The 19,286-nt window shown below is 51.7% G+C and overlaps 1 protein-coding gene across 1 annotated transcript in view; it reads right to left on the reverse strand.

Annotated features, from left to right (window-relative positions):
- Positions 1-1,208: 1,208 nt before the first annotated feature.
- The window catches only part of abca2 (ATP-binding cassette, sub-family A (ABC1), member 2), a gene marked incomplete at both ends in the record, with an annotated part of 250,124 nt that continues 232,046 nt past the window's right edge, over positions 1,209-19,286 (reverse strand). The window contains 5 exon segments of the mRNA XM_084338063.1: positions 1,209-1,244; positions 2,173-2,382; positions 3,949-4,086; positions 10,187-10,289; positions 18,103-18,195. Of these exon segments, the coding sequence (XP_084194189.1) occupies positions 1,209-1,244; positions 2,173-2,382; positions 3,949-4,086; positions 10,187-10,289; positions 18,103-18,195 (580 nt within the window).

The following is a 19,286-nucleotide window of genomic DNA, read 5'->3' on the forward strand; positions in this document are numbered from 1 at the left end:
ATTAATACACTGTGTCCAGAAAACAAGATCTTCTTGGCAGAATCCAACCCATCATGAGGATTATGTGAAAAGCACAAAAGAGAGCATTCAATAGTAGTAAGAGTGAAAGAGACAAAAAAAACACTTTACTGTGTCAAAAAACGACTAGGCTTCAAATAAGGGAGCCGCCACCACCAGGACGATAATCATTCCATGGATACATTCTCTCCCAAGAGGAGACCCGCTGGAGCTTACAAGTGAACTCAAAAGAAAAGGACAAGAATTCTCTTGTGTCAAAACTTGCCACTTCCAGAGATGCACTTCGCTATAAACCCTCTGTTATTGCGAAATCAATCACAGACATCAGTCCATAGAATTCTTTTTTTTTGTTTTGTTTTCAATATCCAAAATAAATCGTTCTTCTTGCCACAGAAAAATATACTGTATTATTATGACACAAGGACTTTTGATTCAACGCAATTCATCACATCAACAGACAGCATGCTCTCAAGGCAGGTTGAGTTTGGTTGAAAAGGGGCCATTTCTGGTTGACTACTTTGGCAGGGAAACGCATTTGGAAACATTTTAAAATCAAAACGCACGGTGTTCAAAAACATGTGAGAAATGGTTCAACCCAATGAGACCATAATCAGGAATGGAATTGGAAGGAATTCTTTTTTTTACTGACATCACTGGTATTATTCAATTTCATCATCGGCCCATCTATATGGATATACATTCTCAAAAAAGAAGAAAATAAATATGAGAACATTCCGAGACGACATCTTCATTCAAATGCAAGCATTGGTTCGTTGTGTCGTCGCTGTGTTGTGTGTTTGTCCCCAAACCGTGAGATACGGGACCTGGCTTCTCTATAGTCACCCCAAGGCTTCAACCGTGGCCGGTTCTGGTGACACGGCAAGCGCCTGTCCTCACGCACCCGTCTTCTCTGTCCCTTTGAACCTCGCTTCATATATCGGAGTCCGGACACCTCAGTCCCTCCCAACAAGGCAGGTTCATTTGAGGCTGCGATACTGTCCCCATTGATCCTATTCAAATACATTCTCACTGCACAGAGAGCTTTGGTCCTCTTTCCTCTTGAGCAGGTATACCTTCTCCTCTCGGCCTCAGAGGGTCTGTGAATTATATATATATAGTGTGTTATGTTTTCTTCTCTTCTTGGTCCCTCTGTGCCGCATCTTTCTCTGCTCTTTGAGTTTTCCTCAGTTTCAACAGAGCGTGTCTGTGTTGAAGGATAACTGTACCTGCACAGACAAACAGAGAGGCTACAGCTCATCAATACACTTCATGCCAATGCGACGTGACATGTTTCAATGCCACACTACCAAAGGGTTAACCCTTTCACTGTGACAATACAGAAGGTTAACCCTTTCAATGCCACACGACAAAGGGTTAACCCTTTCCCTGCCACACTACATAAGGTTAGCCCTTTCACTACCACACTACAGATGCCGGTTACCCGTCTGTAGTGTGGTAGTAAAAGGGGTTAATAAAGCTCACATGCTAAGATCAAAATAGATAAAAACCTCTGGTCTGATCATTTCATTCTCTCTCTTTCAGAACGGCAAATGGAAAGGGCTGCCTTTATATTTACAACGTATGCCTCACGCTCAACGACACTTTCGAAGCGCTGCCGGGAGGAGCTGGAATCGAACCAGGAACCTTCCGATTACCAGGCGACCGCTCTCTTACCTCCTGATCCACTTTCATTCATCCATTTCATTCATTCCCTTCAATCAAAAGCAAACTTCTTCCTACAGTACATTGCCTCCTTCTTCTTCTTCTACGTGTTGTTCTCCTCTCCTCCTCTTCCCTACATTGGCTTGTTTTTTCCCATCCCATCCCCTCTCCTCTCCTCTCCTGTCCCATCCTCCTCTCCTCTCCTCCCACCCTGTGTCCTCTCCTCTCCTGTCCCATCCTGTCCTCCCGTCTCCTCTCCTCTCACCCTCTCCTCTCTCCACTCCTGTCTCATCTCTCACCCTCTCCTCTCCTCTCTTCTCCTCTCCACCCCTTTCCTCTCCTCTCCTCTCCTCTCCTCTCCTCTCCTCTCCTCTCCTCTCCCCTCCCCTCCCCTCCCCTCTCCTCTCCTCTCCTCTCCTCTCCTCTCCTCTCCTCTCCTCTCCTCTCCTCTCCTCTCCTCTCCTCTCCTCTCCTCTCACCCTCTCCTCTCACCCTCTCCTCTTCAAAACTGATGAGTCCTTCGTCATCGTCACTCTCCAGTTCCTCTGGCTCCTCGCTGACCAGTGCGTTGAGCTCCGTGTTGGCCGGCCCAGACCTCAGCAGACTCAGGATGCGCTGCAGAGGCGACTGGCCGCCACTAGGGGGAGAGCTCTCCTGCTGTTCCAGGTTGTCACTCTGCCTCTTGGCAAAGTTCACAAACACCTGGACAGGGAATAATGAGGGAAAGCAATGATATGCATGCTGTATAATGTTTGATGAATTATGTTGTATAATAATCACATACAATGTAATAAAATGTGTATACCAAAGAGTCAAATGATGTGCATTTTAGCTAATATGTGATGTGATATGTGTGTAATATGTGATGTGCATTTAGCTATTCATGTTTGATATTTAAAGTTTGGGTAGTCGAGATTCAAGTTTATTTGTCATTTACAAAAGTATGCTTCCCATTTGCCACGAAATATATACGTAAGGTCAATGGGGCCACGATCCAGTCTGTACAAGCCCTGAAATAGATGCAGGAAAAACACTATTTTGGGTGCCCTGTGGAGTAGGTTTCATGTTCATGTCAGGGCCGTGGGCATCCAGTGTGGAGGAGCAGGGACTCTGGATCAATGACATTGGTAGGCAGGATATAGCCTTTATTTAACCAGGTTTGTCCCAACTGAGATCCAGGATCTCTTTTACAAGGGAGACCTGGCCAAGAATAGCAGCAACACAACGTCTCAAAATACACACAGAGAAATTACAGATACAAGTAACGTTACAAAATGGTCAGATACAACACCAGCACACAGAACACGTGGTTACAGTAGGCTTCACCATCAGCCTTAAATACACTCAGTGTTACAGTAGGCTTCACCATCAGCCTTAAATACACTCAGTGTTACAGTAGGCTTCACCATCAGCCTTAAATACACTCAGTGTTACAGTAGGCTTCACCATCAGCCTTAAATACACTCAGTGTTACAGTAGGCTTCACCATCAGCCTTAGATACAGTCAGTGTTACAATAGGCTTCACCATCAGCCTTAGATACAGTCAGTGTTACAGTAGGCTTCACCATCAGCCTTAAATACACTCAGTGTTACAGTAGGCTTCACCATCAGCCTTAAATACAGTCAGTGTTACAGTAGGCTTCACCATCAGCCTTAGATACACTCAGTGTTACAGTAGGCTTCACCATCAGCCTTAAATACACTCAGTGTTACAGTAGGCTTCACCATCAGCCTTAAATACACTCAGTGTTACCAAGCTTTGGATCTTCAGATCGGACTGGAGTCTGTTCCATGCAGTAGGTGCGGAAAACAAAAGCTTTCTTTCCCATTTCTGTTCGGACATTGGGAACAGCAAAGTGCATAAAATCCTTCAAATGTAGCTCATTTAGAATGTTGAAACTAGGGATGTTCGATGTTGGCTTTTTTTACCAATATCTGATATACCGATATTGTCCAACTCTTAATTTCCGATACCGATATCAACCGATACCGATATATGCGCGATTCCCCCCCCCCCCCCCCCAAAAAACATAATAATTTCAGGTAATTCATTCATTACATATATCTTGTCATGGAATTAACACAACATTATGCATACTTTTGACAATTAATAAAATAAGAATTGTTCTTACTCGCTTGCCTGGGTAAATAAAGGTTATATAAATGTAAAATTTTTTATTTTTAACTGATACCTATAATTTCCGATATTACATTTCAATGCCAATATGGGACATCCCTAGTTGAAAGGTCTGGGTTAAAGCGCTCACGTTGTCCAGAGTGGTCTGGCTGACAGAGTAGTCCTCGATGCCCAGCACCTCCACCACCTGCTCCATCTTGCTGAACACCTGAGCCAGAGAGATGACCTCGGACTTCAGCTGGTACTGCAGCTTGGTGTGGTGCCGCTCCTGGGGGACCGGAAGAGAACAGAACCCCTTTAAGAATCCAGAGGGGGGGGGGGGGGGCACTATACAGATCGCTCACATTGAACAACGCTAAACATTTAGGTAGTCATGGGACTCAAATAAGAATATAATTAGGGATGCTCCATATTGGCTTTTTTACCGATACCGATATACCGATATTGTCCAACTCTTAATTTCCGATACCGATATCAACCGATACCGATATATGCAGGGTTCCCCCCCCCCCCCCAAAAAATCTGAATAATTTCAGGTAATTAACATTACATATCTCTTGTTGTGGAATTAATACAACATTATGCATACTTTTGACAATAAATAAAATCAGAATTTGTTCTTACTTGCTTGCCTGGGTAAATAAAGGTTATAGAAATGTAAAAAAAAATAAAAGTTTTGAAAACCGATACCAATATTTTCCGATATCACATTTTAATGCCGATATCGGCCGATAATATCGGTGCTCAGACAGGGGGGGGAGGTGGAGAGGGCTGTACTGTCACCTTGTGCTCAGGGGGGGGGGTGGGGAGGTGGAGAGGGCTGTACTGTCACCTGGTGCTCAGGGGGGGTGGGGAGGTGGAGAGGGCTGTACTGTCACCTTGTGCTCAGACAGGGTGGGGAGGTGGAGAGGGCTGTACTGTCACCTTGTGCTCAGACAGGGGGGGGGAGGTGGAGAGGGCTGTACTGTCACCTTGTGCTCAGACAGGGGGGGGAGGTGGAGAGGGCTGTACTGTCACCTTGTGCTCAGACAGGGTGGGGAAGTGGAGAGGGCTGTACTGTCACCTTGTGCTCAGGGGGGGTGGGGAGGTGGAGAGGGCTGTACTGTCACCTTGTGCTCAGGGGGGTGGGGAGGTGGAGAGGGCTGTACTGTCACCTTGTGCTCAGACAGGGGGGGGAGGTGGAGAGGGCTGTACTGTCACCTTGTGCTCAGGGGGGGTGGGGAGGTGGAGAGGGCTGTACTGTCACCTTGTGCTCAGGGGGGGTGGGGAGGTGGAGAGGGCTGTACTGTCACCTTGTGCTCAGGGGGGGGGGGGGAGGTGGAGAGGGCTGTACTGTCACCTGGTGCTCAGACAGGGTGGGGAGGTGGAGAGGGCTGTACTGTCACCTTGTGCTCAGACAGGGTGGGGAGGTGGAGAGGGCTGTACTGTCACCTTGTGCTCAGGGGGGGTGGGGAGGTGGAGAGGGCTGTACTGTCACCTTGTGCTCAGGGGGGGTGGGGAGGTGGAGAGGGCTGTACTGTCACCTTGTGCTCAGGGGGGGTGGGGAGGTGGAGAGGGCTGTACTGTCACCTTGTGCTCAGACAGGGTGGGGAGGTGGAGAGGGCTGTACTGTCACCTTGTGCTCAGACGGGGTGGGGAGGTGGAGAGGGCTGTACTGTCACCTTGTGCTCAGGGGGGGTGGGGAGGTGGAGAGGGCTGTACTGTCACCTTGTGCTCAGACAGGGGGGGGAGGTGGAGAGGGCTGTACTGTCACCTTGTGCTCAGGGGGGGGGAGGTGGAGAGGGCTGTACTGTCACCTTGTGCTCAGGGGGGGGAGGTGGAGAGGGCTGTACTGTCACCTTGTGCTCAGACAGGGGGGGGGGGAGGTGGAGAGGGCTGTACTGTCACCTTGTGCTCAGGGGGGGTGGGGAGGTGGAGAGGGCTGTACTGTCACCTTGTGCTCAGGGGGGGTGGGGAGGTGGAGAGGGCTGTACTGTCACCTTGTGCTCAGACAGGGTGGGGAGGTGGAGAGGGCTGTACTGTCACCTTGTGCTCAGGGGGGGGGGGGAGGTGGAGAGGGCTGTACTGTCACCTTGTGCTCAGACAGGGGGGGGGAGGTGGAGAGGGCTGTACTGTCACCTTGTGCTCAGACAGGGGGGGGGAGGTGGAGAGGGCTGTACTGTCACCTTGTGCTCAGACGGGGTGGGGAGGTGGAGAGGGCTGTACTGTCACCTTGTGCTCAAGGGGGGGGTGGGGAGGTGGAGAGGGCTGTACTGTCACCTTGTGCTCAGGGGGGGGGGGAGGTGGAGAGGGCTGTACTGTCACCTGGTGCTCAGACAGGGTGGGGAGGTGGAGAGGGCTGTACTGTCACCTTGTGCTCAGACAGGGTGGGGAGGTGGAGAGGGCTGTACTGTCACCTTGTGCTCAGGGGGGGTGGGGAGGTGGAGAGGGCTGTACTGTCACCTTGTGCTCAGGGGGGGTGGGGAGGTGGAGAGGGCTGTACTGTCACCTTGTGCTCAGGGGGGGTGGGGAGGTGGAGAGGGCTGTACTGTCACCTTGTGCTCAGACAGGGTGGGGAGGTGGAGAGGGCTGTACTGTCACCTTGTGCTCAGACGGGGTGGGGAGGTGGAGAGGGCTGTACTGTCACCTGGTGCTCAGACAGGGGGGGGAGGTGGAGAGGGCTGTACTGTCACCTTGTGCTCAGACAGGGGGGGGAGGTGGAGAGGGCTGTACTGTCACCTGGTGCTCAGACAGGGTGGGGAGGTGGAGAGGGCTGTACTGTCACCTTGTGCTCAGGGGGGGTGGGGAGGTGGAGAGGGCTGTACTGTCACCTTGTGCTCAGGGGGGGGGGGGGTGGAGAGGGCTGTACTGTCACCTTGTGCTCAGACAGGGTGGGGAGGTGGAGAGGGCTGTACTGTCACCTTGTGCTCAGGGGGGGGGAGGTGGAGAGGGCTGTACTGTCACCTTGTGCTCAGGGGGGGGGGGGAGGTGGAGAGGGCTGTACTGTCACCTTGTGCTCAGGAGGGGGGGGGAGGTGGAGAGGGCTGTACTGTCACCTTGTGCTCAGACAGGGGGGGGGAGGTGGAGAGGGCTGTACTGTCACCTTGTGCTCAGACGGGGTGGGGAGGTGGAGAGGGCTGTACTGTCACCTTGTGCTCAAGGGGGGGGGTGGGGGAGGTGGAGAGGGCTGTACTGTCACCTTGTGCTCAGACAGGGGGGGGGAGGTGGAGAGGGCTGTACTGTCACCTTGTGCTCAGACGGGGTGGGGAGGTGGAGAGGGCTGTACTGTCACCTTGTGCTCAAGGGGGGGGGGGGGGAGGTGGAGAGGGCTGTACTGTCACCTTGTGCTCAGACAGGGGGGGGGGAGGTGGAGAGGGCTGTACTGTCACCTGGTGCTCAAACAGGGGGGGGAGGTGGAGAGGGCTGTACTGTCACCTTGTGCTCAGACAGGGTGGGGAGGTGGAGAGGGCTGTACTGTCACCTTGTGCTCAGGGGGGGTGGGGAGGTGGAGAGGGCTGTACTGTCACCTTGTGCTCAGGGGGGGGAGGTGGAGAGGGCTGTACTGTCACCTTGTGCTCAGGGGGGGTGGGGAGGTGGAGAGGGCTGTACTGTCACCTTGTGCTCAGACAGGGGGGGGAGGTGGAGAGGGCTGTACTGTCACCTTGTGCTCAGGGGGGGTGGGGAGGTGGAGAGGGCTGTACTGTCACCTTGTGCTCAGACAGGGTGGGGAGGTGGAGAGGGCTGTACTGTCACCTTGTGCTCAGGGGGGGGGGGAGGTGGAGAGGGCTGTACTGTCACCTTGTGCTCAGACAGGGGGGGGGGAGGTGGAGAGGGCTGTACTGTCACCTTGTGCTCAGGGGGGGTGGGGAGGTGGAGAGGGCTGTACTGTCACCTTGTGCTCAGGGGGGGTGGGGAGGTGGAGAGGGCTGTACTGTCACCTTGTGCTCAGGGGGGGTGGGGAGGTGGAGAGGGCTGTACTGTCACCTTGTGCTCAGGGGGGGTGGGGAGGTGGAGAGGGCTGTACTGTCACCTGGTGCTCAGACAGGGGGGGGAGGTGGAGAGGGCTGTACTGTCACCTTGTGCTCAGGGGGGGTGGGGAGGTGGAGAGGGCTGTACTGTCACCTTGTGCTCAGACAGGGTGGGGAGGTGGAGAGGGCTGTACTGTCACCTTGTGCTCAGACAGGGGGGGGAGGTGGAGAGGGCTGTACTGTCACCTTGTGCTCAGACGGGGTGGGGAGGTGGAGAGGGCTGTACTGTCACCTGGTGCTCAGGGGGGGTGGGGAGGTGGAGAGGGCTGTACTGTCACCTTGTGCTCAGGGGGGGGGGGGAGGTGGAGAGGGCTGTACTGTCACCTTGTGCTCAGACAGGGTGGGGAGGTGGAGAGGGCTGTACTGTCACCTTGTGCTCAGACAGGGTGGGGAGGTGGAGAGGGCTGTACTGTCACCTTGTGCTCAGACAGGGGGGGGAGGTGGAGAGGGCTGTACTGTCACCTTGTGCTCAGACGGGGTGGGGAGGTGGAGAGGGCTGTACTGTCACCTGGTGCTCAGACAGGGGGGGGAGGTGGAGAGGGCTGTACTGTCACCTTGTGCTCAGACAGGGTGGGGAGGTGGAGAGGGCTGTACTGTCACCTTGTGCTCAGGGGGGGGGGAGGTGGAGAGGGCTGTACTGTCACCTTGTGCTCAGGGGGGGTGGGGAGGTGGAGAGGGCTGTACTGTCACCTTGTGCTCAGGGGGGGTGGGGAGGTGGAGAGGGCTGTACTGTCACCTTGTGCTCAGGGGGGGGTGGGGAGGTGGAGAGGGCTGTACTGTCACCTTGTGCTCAGACAGGGGGGGTGGGGAGGTGGAGAGGGCTGTACTGTCACCTTGTGCTCAGACAGGGGGGGGAGGTGGAGAGGGCTGTACTGTCACCTTGTGCTCAGACAGGGTGGGGAGGTGGAGAGGGCTGTACTGTCATCTTGTGCTCAGGGGGGGTGGGGAGGTGGAGAGGGCTGTACTGTCACCTTGTGCTCAGGGGGGGTGGAGAGGTGGAGAGGGCTGTACTGTCACCTTGTGCTCAGGGGGGGTGGGGAGGTGGAGAGGGCTGTACTGTCACCTTGTGCTCAGGGGGGGTGGGGAGGTGGAGAGGGCTGTACTGTCACCTTGTGCTCAGACAGGGGGTGGGGAGGTGGAGAGGGCTGTACTGTCACCTTGTGCTCAGACAGGGGGGGGAGGTGGAGAGGGCTGTACTGTCACCTTGTGCTCAGGGGGGTGGGGAGGTGGAGAGGGCTGTACTGTCACCTTGTGCTCAGGGGGGGTGGGGAGGTGGAGAGGGCTGTACTGTCACCTTGTGCTCAGGGGGGGTGGGGAGGTGGAGAGGGCTGTACTGTCACCTTGTGCTCAGACAGGGTGGGGAGGTGGAGAGGGCTGTACTGTCACCTTGTGCTCAGGGGGGGTGGGGAGGTGGAGAGGGCTGTACTGTCACCTTGTGCTCAGGGGGGGTGGGGAGGTGGAGAGGGCTGTACTGTCACCTTGTGCTCAGACAGGGTGGGGAGGTGGAGAGGGCTGTACTGTCACCTTGTGCTCAGGGGGGGTGGGGAGGTGGAGAGGGCTGTACTGTCACCTTGTGCTCAGACAGGGGGGGGAGGTGGAGAGGGCTGTACTGTCACCTTGTGCTCAGGGGGGGGGGAGGTGGAGAGGGCTGTACTGTCACCTTGTGCTCAGGGGGGGTGGGGAGGTGGAGAGGGCTGTACTGTCACCTTGTGCTCAGGGGGGGGGGGGGAGGTGGAGAGGGCTGTACTGTCACCTTGTGCTCAGGGGGGGTGGGGAGGTGGAGAGGGCTGTACTGTCACCTTGTGCTCAGGGGGGGTGGGGAGGTGGAGAGGGGGGAATTTGAAGAATGAGGGACCATGACTTAACCCTTTCACTACCACACTACCAAAGGGTTCTGTTTCGTTATGGCTTCGCTCAGCATCATCTGCACTGTACTTCACTTCGTGCACTGAATAAAAGATTCCACCATGTACCTTTACATCCCAACATTCGTCTGGCCACACCCCCATCCGCTTACCTTCATAAGCAGGTGTGTGGTCACCTACTCGCCTCCTTCCCAAACGAAGTGAAGTACAGTGCAACTGGTGCTGAGCGCACCATAACTCACAGAACTTGGTTATATACATAACCTTACGTTAACCCTTTCACTACCACACTACAGACGGTTAACCGTCTGTAGTGTGGTAGTGAAAGGTTAACCTTCTGTAGTGTGGTAGTGAAAGGGTTAACAGGCAAGGGGCTAAAATGATTCAACTGTAGAGTAATACAGTTCCATTCATTTCTATTTGTATTACTTAGTTGCGGAGGTAATCATTATGTCCTCGTCAGATAGGCAGGGAGAGTACAGAAGAGGTCGTCTACCTTCAGCACCGCCTCAGGGAAGTTCCTGTTGAAGAAGCGGACCACCTCCTTGACACTGGAGCTGGTCTTGGTCCTCACTGTGATCATGTAGCCGTCCCCGAACCTGAGGGATAACAACTGGAGTCAAAAATAAAGTCTGCGTGAAATAACTGTCATGCACCTCCAGGGTTCTCTCTCTCTCTCTCTCTCTCTCTCTCTCTCTCTCTCTCTCTCTCTCTCTCTCTCTCTCTCTCTCTCAAAAGGTAGAAGACAGGGGTTATTCAGAGAACACTGCAGTTCTCTGGGCAATGCCATCGGTCTAGTCTCAAGGTATCTTGGTGTTTCGTTTCGTTTGTTTGATCAGGGACAGTGCATATCAATCAACAGTTTATACATTTATAAATGAATACAAATTAAAAACTGTAAATATGCCAACATTAACAGGGTTGCTAGTTTTCAGTTGTAGTCCCTGGGCTAGACGTTTAAGTCAGAAAAGAAACAGACAAAAAAGAAGGGCATTAACACATTGACCGCCAATCACGTTGTACGACGGGTTTGCTGGTCATGCGAATTCTGCCAAGCCACGGCGTACAACGTTATTGAGATAATATTAAATTTTTTAGCCATGATATTCATAATTCCGCCACCCAGCCTCTGCTGAGACAGCGGGACTCTGCACAACAGTGCAACGCTTCAATACCGCCGCCTGGTGGATGATCGGGCGAGTTACAACCGGAAATGTGATCTCGGTGCATCTGGGAAATCCGTCCGGCAGTCATATATTGTTGCGGGACTCTAGACACACATCTGTGTATATGGATCGCTGCCATAACTCAATAATCGATATGATTTGGGCGTTTATTGCGCCATACAAACCGGAAATGGATCTAGTCGATCGACGTCAAATAAGTGGGATCTTTTTCCTCCAGTCTCATCGGCGAATGGTAAGAGGACAGTAACGTTATTTTCAAGGCGATTGTACATTTCTTTATTTACAAACCATCTGATCAATAAATCAACCCATACTACATAAAGCATTTACTGATGATCATGGAATTATAAACGACCCCCCCCCCCGTTCATCCGCACATGATGAGTCATAACGTTTAGGATCATGTACAGTTGAAATTTCTAATATAGCGTGTATCGGCAACAAACGGCAGTTGATAATCTATATACCGTATGCGTTTATGCCTATAACTCACGTTCTAGTAATTACTGCAGAAAACGATAAAAACATACTTATATTCTAGACGGTATTTTTGGAAGAATCTATGAATGAAAAAGTATAACGTTCCTACATCCTGAACGATAGATAATCGATGTTGAATGGGCCATAGTAATGTCAATTTAGCAATACAATTTAAAAAGTTATAGCCCTGCAAAGAAGGTGAGCATCTCCATAGGCTTAGAGTGGTGGCAGTGATCATACATTGATGGATAGAAGCGTGGCAGTCAATGTGTTAAAGCTAATATAAAAACTGTTTAAAACATATTCTGTACATTCACTCACTAGGCATTCATGGTTGGTGTTCCTCTCACTCCTATAAGTGAACCCTGGTGTTGGTGTTCCTCTCACTCCTATAAGTGATGGGAATAACGGCGTTATAAATAACGGCGTTACTAACGGCGTTACTTTTTTCAGTAACGAGTAATCTAACGGATTACTCTTCCAATCTTAATAACGCTGTTACCGTTACTGCCAAGAAATGCGGCACGTTACTATGATTGAAGCCGTTTTTTTTCATCAGATCAACTAGATCTCTGCGCCGAGAGGCAATACTTTTTTTGGTTAGTGGGCAGTGCGCGAGACAAGCGCATACATGCTGACGATTGGCTGAGGTTGAGTACAATTTCATGGTAAGCCAATCAGAGGTAGAGTTGGGCGGGTATTCGAAAGCAAGCATAGTCGGACACACAATGACAACACAAGCGAGTCAGTCAACGAGAGATAACTAAGTGAACCCTGGTGTTGGTGTTCCCAGCGTCTGGTGGACCCACAACATTATTGGGATTTTAAAACAATGACGCAATAACAATTCATGTAAACATACTTAACAGATGTTCTGTATCGTATAGCTCTCGCTCTGCGTCACTCTCTGCACTGTCCTCGCACACGTGCACACGCACTGAATAAAGACCACAATGTACCTTTAATCCCAATATTTGTCTGACCACACCCCTATCAGCTTACCCATATAAGCAGGGGTGGGGCCACCCACTCGCCTCCTTCTCGCTTTCACCACAAGGAAGTGCCTCGGTAGATCCCCACACTTGAAGTGATGTGATGGTAGAAGAAGAGTTGGAAAGCAAGGATACGTTGACATCATATCTTTATTTTCTCTCTCACTATTTTCGAGAAAATACGGCGATATTGTCTTCGTACTGGAGTGTCTGGAAGATGATGATCATTCTAAAAATCCTCCACCGGTTTTCGTATTGGGAGTTCGCGCCGCTACATGCTTTTCCAACTGCAGTCCTTGCTGTGTGCTGGTTGCGGTAAAGACACAGCTGGGCTGTAGGACGCGCCGCTGTTGTGAGAAGCGGTGGGTTCCAGGTTTGGTGAGTTCTGTTTTGCTGGCAGGCTCCACTTGTCTGTTAGTGCTATGGGGGCTAATTGACAATGTTTATGAAAACCGGCCCCAGGCTAGGGTCCTTTGTTCAGCCTCTTAGGCGACAGAAGACCTTGGTCTGAAGCCCATTATAGTTTTAACTAGTGGGCCGCGACCATTAACACTGGTGATCCCTGTGTTTTCTGGACGAGTGGATATCTCTCTGCCACCGTGTAGGCCCCTTCTTTCATATCCAAATGAGAGTATTCCCTCACGAGGAGATATGGGCATAGATGTTCGATAGCGGAAGATCTGTGTTCAAGTCAGCTACACAGGCCAGTTGGGTATTGTGCTGGCTCCGTCGGGTGTTGGTAAAATCACCGTTGTAAAACTGTGTTAACATCTTGTTTCTCTTTTCTCTTAAAAAGTGAGGAGGGTTTCAGAACGGCGGCCTGTCTGGGTGAGTGTTATATCATTGTGTACAAGTTCAGGTGATAGCTGCTTAGCTTACGTGCTAGTGGTGGCCTACTGTTAGCCAGTCAGCTGTTAGCTGCGGCGCTGGCCTGCTGTGATCACTAGGTGGCCTACTAGGTTAGGCTAGGAAACGTTAGCTTGCTGCTATCGGCCTAGGCCCAGCGCGGGGTGGCTCCGGCACCTCGCGCGTCGCCGCGGTTCCCGACTCCCCTCTCCCTCGGGGAGAGGCGGGGGGGGGGATTCGAAGCTCCCCTCTGGTCGCGCGCGCCGTTCGCTCGGCGTCTCGCGGGCAGGGGCGGTAGCGTCCGACGGTTAGGGCGGCCGTTAGCTTAATGCTACTCTGTTGAACGTGCTTTGATTATAACATGTTTTAAACACTCTTGACTACGACGTCATCTTTGGCAGAGGATGTTCGTCGAACCTGCCCTGGGCCAGGACGGCAAAGCCTGCGTCAACAAAGGGGACCGTAGCGACGGGTTGGAGCGGCGACGCTGCCCAGATCGACAACACAGGACGCTGTGTTTTCTACGGTGCCTTGAGACTGCACTTCGTTGATCTACGCTCCGGGTAGGCGAGGTTTGGCCAGACCTTATACACGTCTTCTGGTTTTTCCCTTCTAAATGTTTTGTAAATAACGATGTTTTCCAAAAACGTGTGTTGCTGCAATACATTTAGGATACGACACGAGTTATGTGTGAATTGTCTTGTCACTGGTAATAGCTTCTCCGTGCAAATCGGGTTGTTGTTACAGATGTGAAAATGATCTGGTTGTTGTGTGAGAAACATCATGTGTGTTTATATGTACCGTGTACTCACAACTAAGGGGGTTAACTAACCTATGAAGCTATGCTTAGTGACAAATGAGTAAAGAATGATTCTTTTCTCAGCCTGTAATGACAATGAACAGCGTGTTCACATATTAACAGGTTTTCCTGTTTTAACTGGCCGTATTAAGGGTAAAGTAGGAGGATTGTGTTTCCCCCCGGTTCCCTGGGGACTTCTTCATCCTCCTTTCAGACATGTTGTTGCACTACATTGTGTCACTGTGTGGTAGGGATACGATGTAACCCTTAGCTTGATTGCTGAGGTTGTGCTAAAACTGCTGGAGAAACTTTATTTTCCTAAAAGAAAAAATTGTTTGGTCGCTTTCGTGTGTGCTTAGCAAGGCCTGTGGCCGATACTAATTAAGAATTATGTATTCTCTCATTATGAAAAATGGCGTTCCTCTGTAGTGTGTTTTTGCCATTTTTTGTAGATGATGATGGGTTGTGTGTGTCATGTGACCTACAACTGGGTTGGACTGGCCACAGAAGCACATGTGTAAGTTTGGTACCGGGGCTCTTGGAGAGCCCTTTCTATTCTGTGTTTTTTCCTTAGTAAAAATCAGATAGCAGGTTAGCTCATGCGCTGTGTGAAGCTGTCAGACGTTTCATAGAGCTGACTATGACTGTCATACTCTCTTTTTGTCATTACATCGTATCATGGGTGTGGGGTCGTAAAGGGGTGAACTGGTAACCTTTCCTCCCCCTTTTTTCTGTTGGTCAGGGGTAAACCCACCTGTCCTTCAAGGTTCCTGTCACGTTGCGGTTCGGCACGTTACAGGGTGAGGGGGGGGGGGGGGGGGGGGAGGAGTTTCCTGGTCCCACGGCCTGGAATATTGGGCGTGTGCACCGCAGAAATTCCCCCGCCATAGAGTACGTCACCGTGCGCGTCTCTGTTGGTAGGACTTCCGTGTGCTGTTCAGGTCCATGTGATGGATCTGTTTCGCGGGGGTGGTCAGGGCTCCTCCTCACCAAGCTCCTATTCTGGCCTTCTGTGAGTTGGGACTCCTCCTTCCATGTAAGGGAGCCTCCTTCAGAGTACAGAGCCTCCTCCTCAGATTGTCAAGGTGAGTGGACCCTCTAGAAGGAGTCCTACTCTATTGTGTATGTATTCGATTCAATTCGATTATTGAGTGTGTATGGGTTCAGTGCCTCCTCCCCGGAGAGCCCTAAATCCAATTTTTTACATGGCTCAAGGAGCAATATATTCTTTTCAATCTGTACAGCTCGCGTGGGAAGTCTCTCTGGATTCCCGTCTCCTTCCTATGGGAGGGTGGTGGGATGTAAAAATGTGAATTTTTTTTACCCCCGGCTGTGTAGACTGGGATACATACTGTTGGTGCTTCCTTCTTTTCTACTAAAAAGAGTTGGAGTTAGGAAGTGTCACACCCCTCTTGTCGTTCCCCATGGCGCCTTGGGGATTCAATGACAGGTCTAAATAGCCTGTTCATTGATGTGGGTGTGTCCCGACGCACGTATAGTGCTAGCTTGGGGTGTTCTGTAAACAGGCGACTGACTGGCACGCCTTGGTTGCTTGAGGTTAAAACGGCGTTTTTATAAAGCAACTGGGATGGAGGTTTTTCCTCTTCCGATGACCAAATCCAACGACCTGGTTTTTGTCATCGACGGATTCTCGTTCATGTCTGGGGGATGATGACGGAATGGATCTGAACATATGTAGAGGGGTCTCACCCCCTGGGGGTGGGCCACCGGGCGCGGTTCGCCCGAACGTCTGGGTGGCGCCTTCTTTTCATGTTTAAGATCAACACGCATATCTGCCCCTTCTCCTGGAGTAGGCATGTCGGCGTGGTTAGGGCACAGGACTGGTTCTGGTCACGCTGGTCCGGATCAGTTGAACCCGTTGTCCGCCGGGGATGCAAATCTGCTGTTCTGGTACCCTGAGGGACTTGGGCTTTTTTCAGGGGGAAAAATGCCAGGTTGGTCCGGGTGTCACAGGGTTAAGCACTATGGAGACCCTGGTTGGGTAAGTTTTTTACTCAGCAATGGCTTACGGCCATGCCAACCTGTACACGCTCGATCTCGTCAGATCTCGGCCGCTACACAGGTTGGTCCTGGTTAGTACTTGGTTGGGAGACCGCCTGGGAATACCAAGTACGGTGTGCTTAGGGGCTGGTTCTCCATTCTTTTTCGCTCCTCTCTCACGCATGGCGAAGAGGGGCCTGTTGGGGTGGTCTTTGACCTCCTCTGGTGACCCTGTGCTTCCCGTATCGCCGGGCCCGGTCCGAAGTAATGTTTCATCGACCCGTAGGCCTGGGTTAACCCTTTTTTGAAAAACTGAAACACTTGTACTGCGGTATAGCCGGTGTATACCCGCAGGTGTGTTTTGGAGTTTTTTCTTGAGGGGTTATAGGAACAACCACCGCATTGGGTAACACCAAGGTGGTTGATTCCCTGGTGTGTTGGAGCAGTGTCAACTCCTGGGTTCACCGTTTGAGGGTGCCCCTGCACGTTCATGACGTCTGCCAATCGTGTCAGCCTTCTCTGCCTCAACCCCTCTGGGTGGGTTTTTTTTAAATTGAGGCTTGGTCATGCAACACCGCCAGCTTCCGCCCCTTCCGCCGGGGCGGCTGTGTTCAGCTGTCCCCTCTGGCGCCTGTCTCGTCCGCAGTCTCCAGGCTAGGGTTAATAGCCTGTTGCCTGGTTTTTCCCCGGTGCGCTGCCTGCTTCCGTTGGTTAACCTTTTTTGTGTGCTTACGGCCATGCTGACTGCCTGTTCTGCAGGGTCAGTGTGCCAGGCGGTGTACTATTGGGGGGACAGGACCCGCTCGGCTGAGGGGCCTTTGTCCGAATACGCTGGCGATGTGGGGGGCGGGGTCACTAAGTGCCCACCTGGTGGGGTCTTGATGCTGGCATCATGGACTTCTCCGGGCCCCCGTTCCAGGGGCTCCAGTCCCTTTGGTGGGTCTGGGTCTTCCTTCGCGCTCCGCTGCTACGGCCTTGCCACGGGGTTGGGTTTGCCCTTGACCCCGTGATTCTGGGGGCAGTAACGAGGTTGTTTCCTCCGTTCGTTCCCGGGTGGCATGCGGGTTGTGCGTGTGTGTAGTCGTGGGGTCAAGCCACGGCTGCTCACCCTGTGCGTTGAGTTGCTTGAGTGCCTCTTCGCACGGTCGGGTCCATCGCCCTCCCGTGAAGCCCCCAATAGGGGGGGTGCCCTCCATTAGGGTGGGTCGGGGGGGCTCGGCCCTCCCTGTTCTGATGGTTGTGGGGGGCTTTCAGCGGGGTGTATTTGTCGGCCGATGGCTCTCGCTCGGCCTCCCTTGTGCAGAGAGTGACGCCGAGCGAGAGCTAATACGATACAGAATGTTAGGTTATGACTATAACCAAGTTCTGTTAGTATAGCGACGCTCGGCGTCCGACGCCGCTGCAGCCCTTGATCTCGCCTTGTGGTGAAAGCTTGGGAAGGAGGCGAGTGGGTGGCCCCACCCCTGCTTATATGGGTAAGCTGATAGGGGTGTGGTCAGACAAATATTGGGATTAAAGGTACATTGTGGTCTTTATTCAGTGCGTGTGCACGTGTGCAAGGACAGTGCAGAGAGTGACGCCGAGCGTCGCTATACTAACAGAACTTGGTTATAGTCATAACCTAACGTTAACTTTATCTCAATTACAAGCCATCTAGACAGCATAATGGTTAATATTTACCCCTTCTAGATCCCATTTATCAATAAGAGTGCCATTTGTTTTTTTTCTGAATTTTGATGTCTGTAAATTTCTTTTTTTATAATAATCTATTATAATCAAGACATAAATGGAATAAATCATGTTTATCTTGACAAATATAAATGAAACAAGGTGGAGGCAGACACATTAACCCTTTCACTACCACACTACAGAAGGTTAACCTTGCACTACCACACTGCAGACGGTTAACCCTTTCACTACCACACTACAGAAGGTTAACCCTTTCACTACCACACTGCAGACGGTTAACCCTTTCACTACCACACTACAGACGGTTAACCCTTTCACTGCCACACAACAAAGGGTTAACCCTTTCACTACCACACCACAGACGGATAGTAGTGAAAGGTAGTGAAAGGGTTCAAAGGAAGGTTTGACCCCCGCTGACCTGTTCTTCAGGTGCTGGATGCTGCCCAGACACTTAAACCTGCCGTTGACCATGATGCCGAGTCTGGTGCACAAGGCCTCGCACTCCTCCATGCTGCGGAGAGAGGGAACACTGTTAGTCTGGTGCACAAGGCCTCGCACTCCTCCATGCTGCGGAGAGAGGGAACACTGTTAGAGTCTGGTGCACAAGGCCTCGCACTCCTCCATGCTGCGGAGAGAGGGAACACTGTTAGTCTGGTGCACAAGGCCTTGCACTCCTCCATGCTGCGGAGAGAGGGAACACTGTTAGTCTGGTGCACAAGGCCTCGCACTCCTCCATGCTGCGGAGAGAGGGAACACTGTTAGAGTCTGGTGCACAAGGCCTCGCACTCCTCCATGCTGCAGAGAGAGGGAACACTGTTAGTCTGGTGCACAAGGCCTCGCACTCCTCCATGCTGCGGAGAGAGGGAACACTGTTAGTCTGGTGCACAAGGCCTCGCACTCCTCCATGCTGCGGAGAGAGGGAACACTGTTAGTCTGGTGCACAAGGCCTCGCACTCCTCCATGCTGCGGAGAGAGGGAACACTGTTAGTCTGGTGCACAAGGCCTCGCACTCCTCCATGCTGCGGAGAGAGGGAACACTGTTAGTTACATTTTCTCTCTTTTATTATCAAAATATATATATATATATATTTGTATTCATTTCATAAGTAATAATATTAATAATATATTTGATTTGATTTGTTGTAAAAGTGTAAAAAACATAAAATAAGAAGGGCTAAAACTGACCATCATTTCATCAGTCCATCATTTCATTTAATCATTTCATCAGTTCATTCCTATTATTCACAGCATAGCACAATATAGGGAGGTGTAGTGGTTACGTGATTGCTGTTTCCGGCCGGTCCACCATCTTTTTTTTGTATCCACTTTTTCTCCCCATTTTCTATTTTTTCTCCCATCCCAATTTCGTATGATCCAATTCTCCCCTCCCCTGTCTTGAACGTTGCTAGACTATGCCTCCCACTGGTCGGCTGTAGTGAGGATAGAAGCCTTGCATCACGTGTCCCCTCCGGTACACGAGGAGGCAGCCTGTCGCATCTTTTCACCGCAGCAGCTCGAACTCTCAGTGGCGAGGAGTAACGCGTGGGAGGCTCACGCTGCCCCCGATACTTCCTGCTTCCGTCGCACCGGCGTCACCCAACC

This window comes from Notolepis coatsorum, assembly GCF_963971535.1.
Source record: "Notolepis coatsorum genome assembly, chromosome: 1".
Taxonomy (NCBI): Eukaryota; Metazoa; Chordata; class Actinopteri; order Aulopiformes; family Paralepididae; genus Notolepis; species Notolepis coatsorum.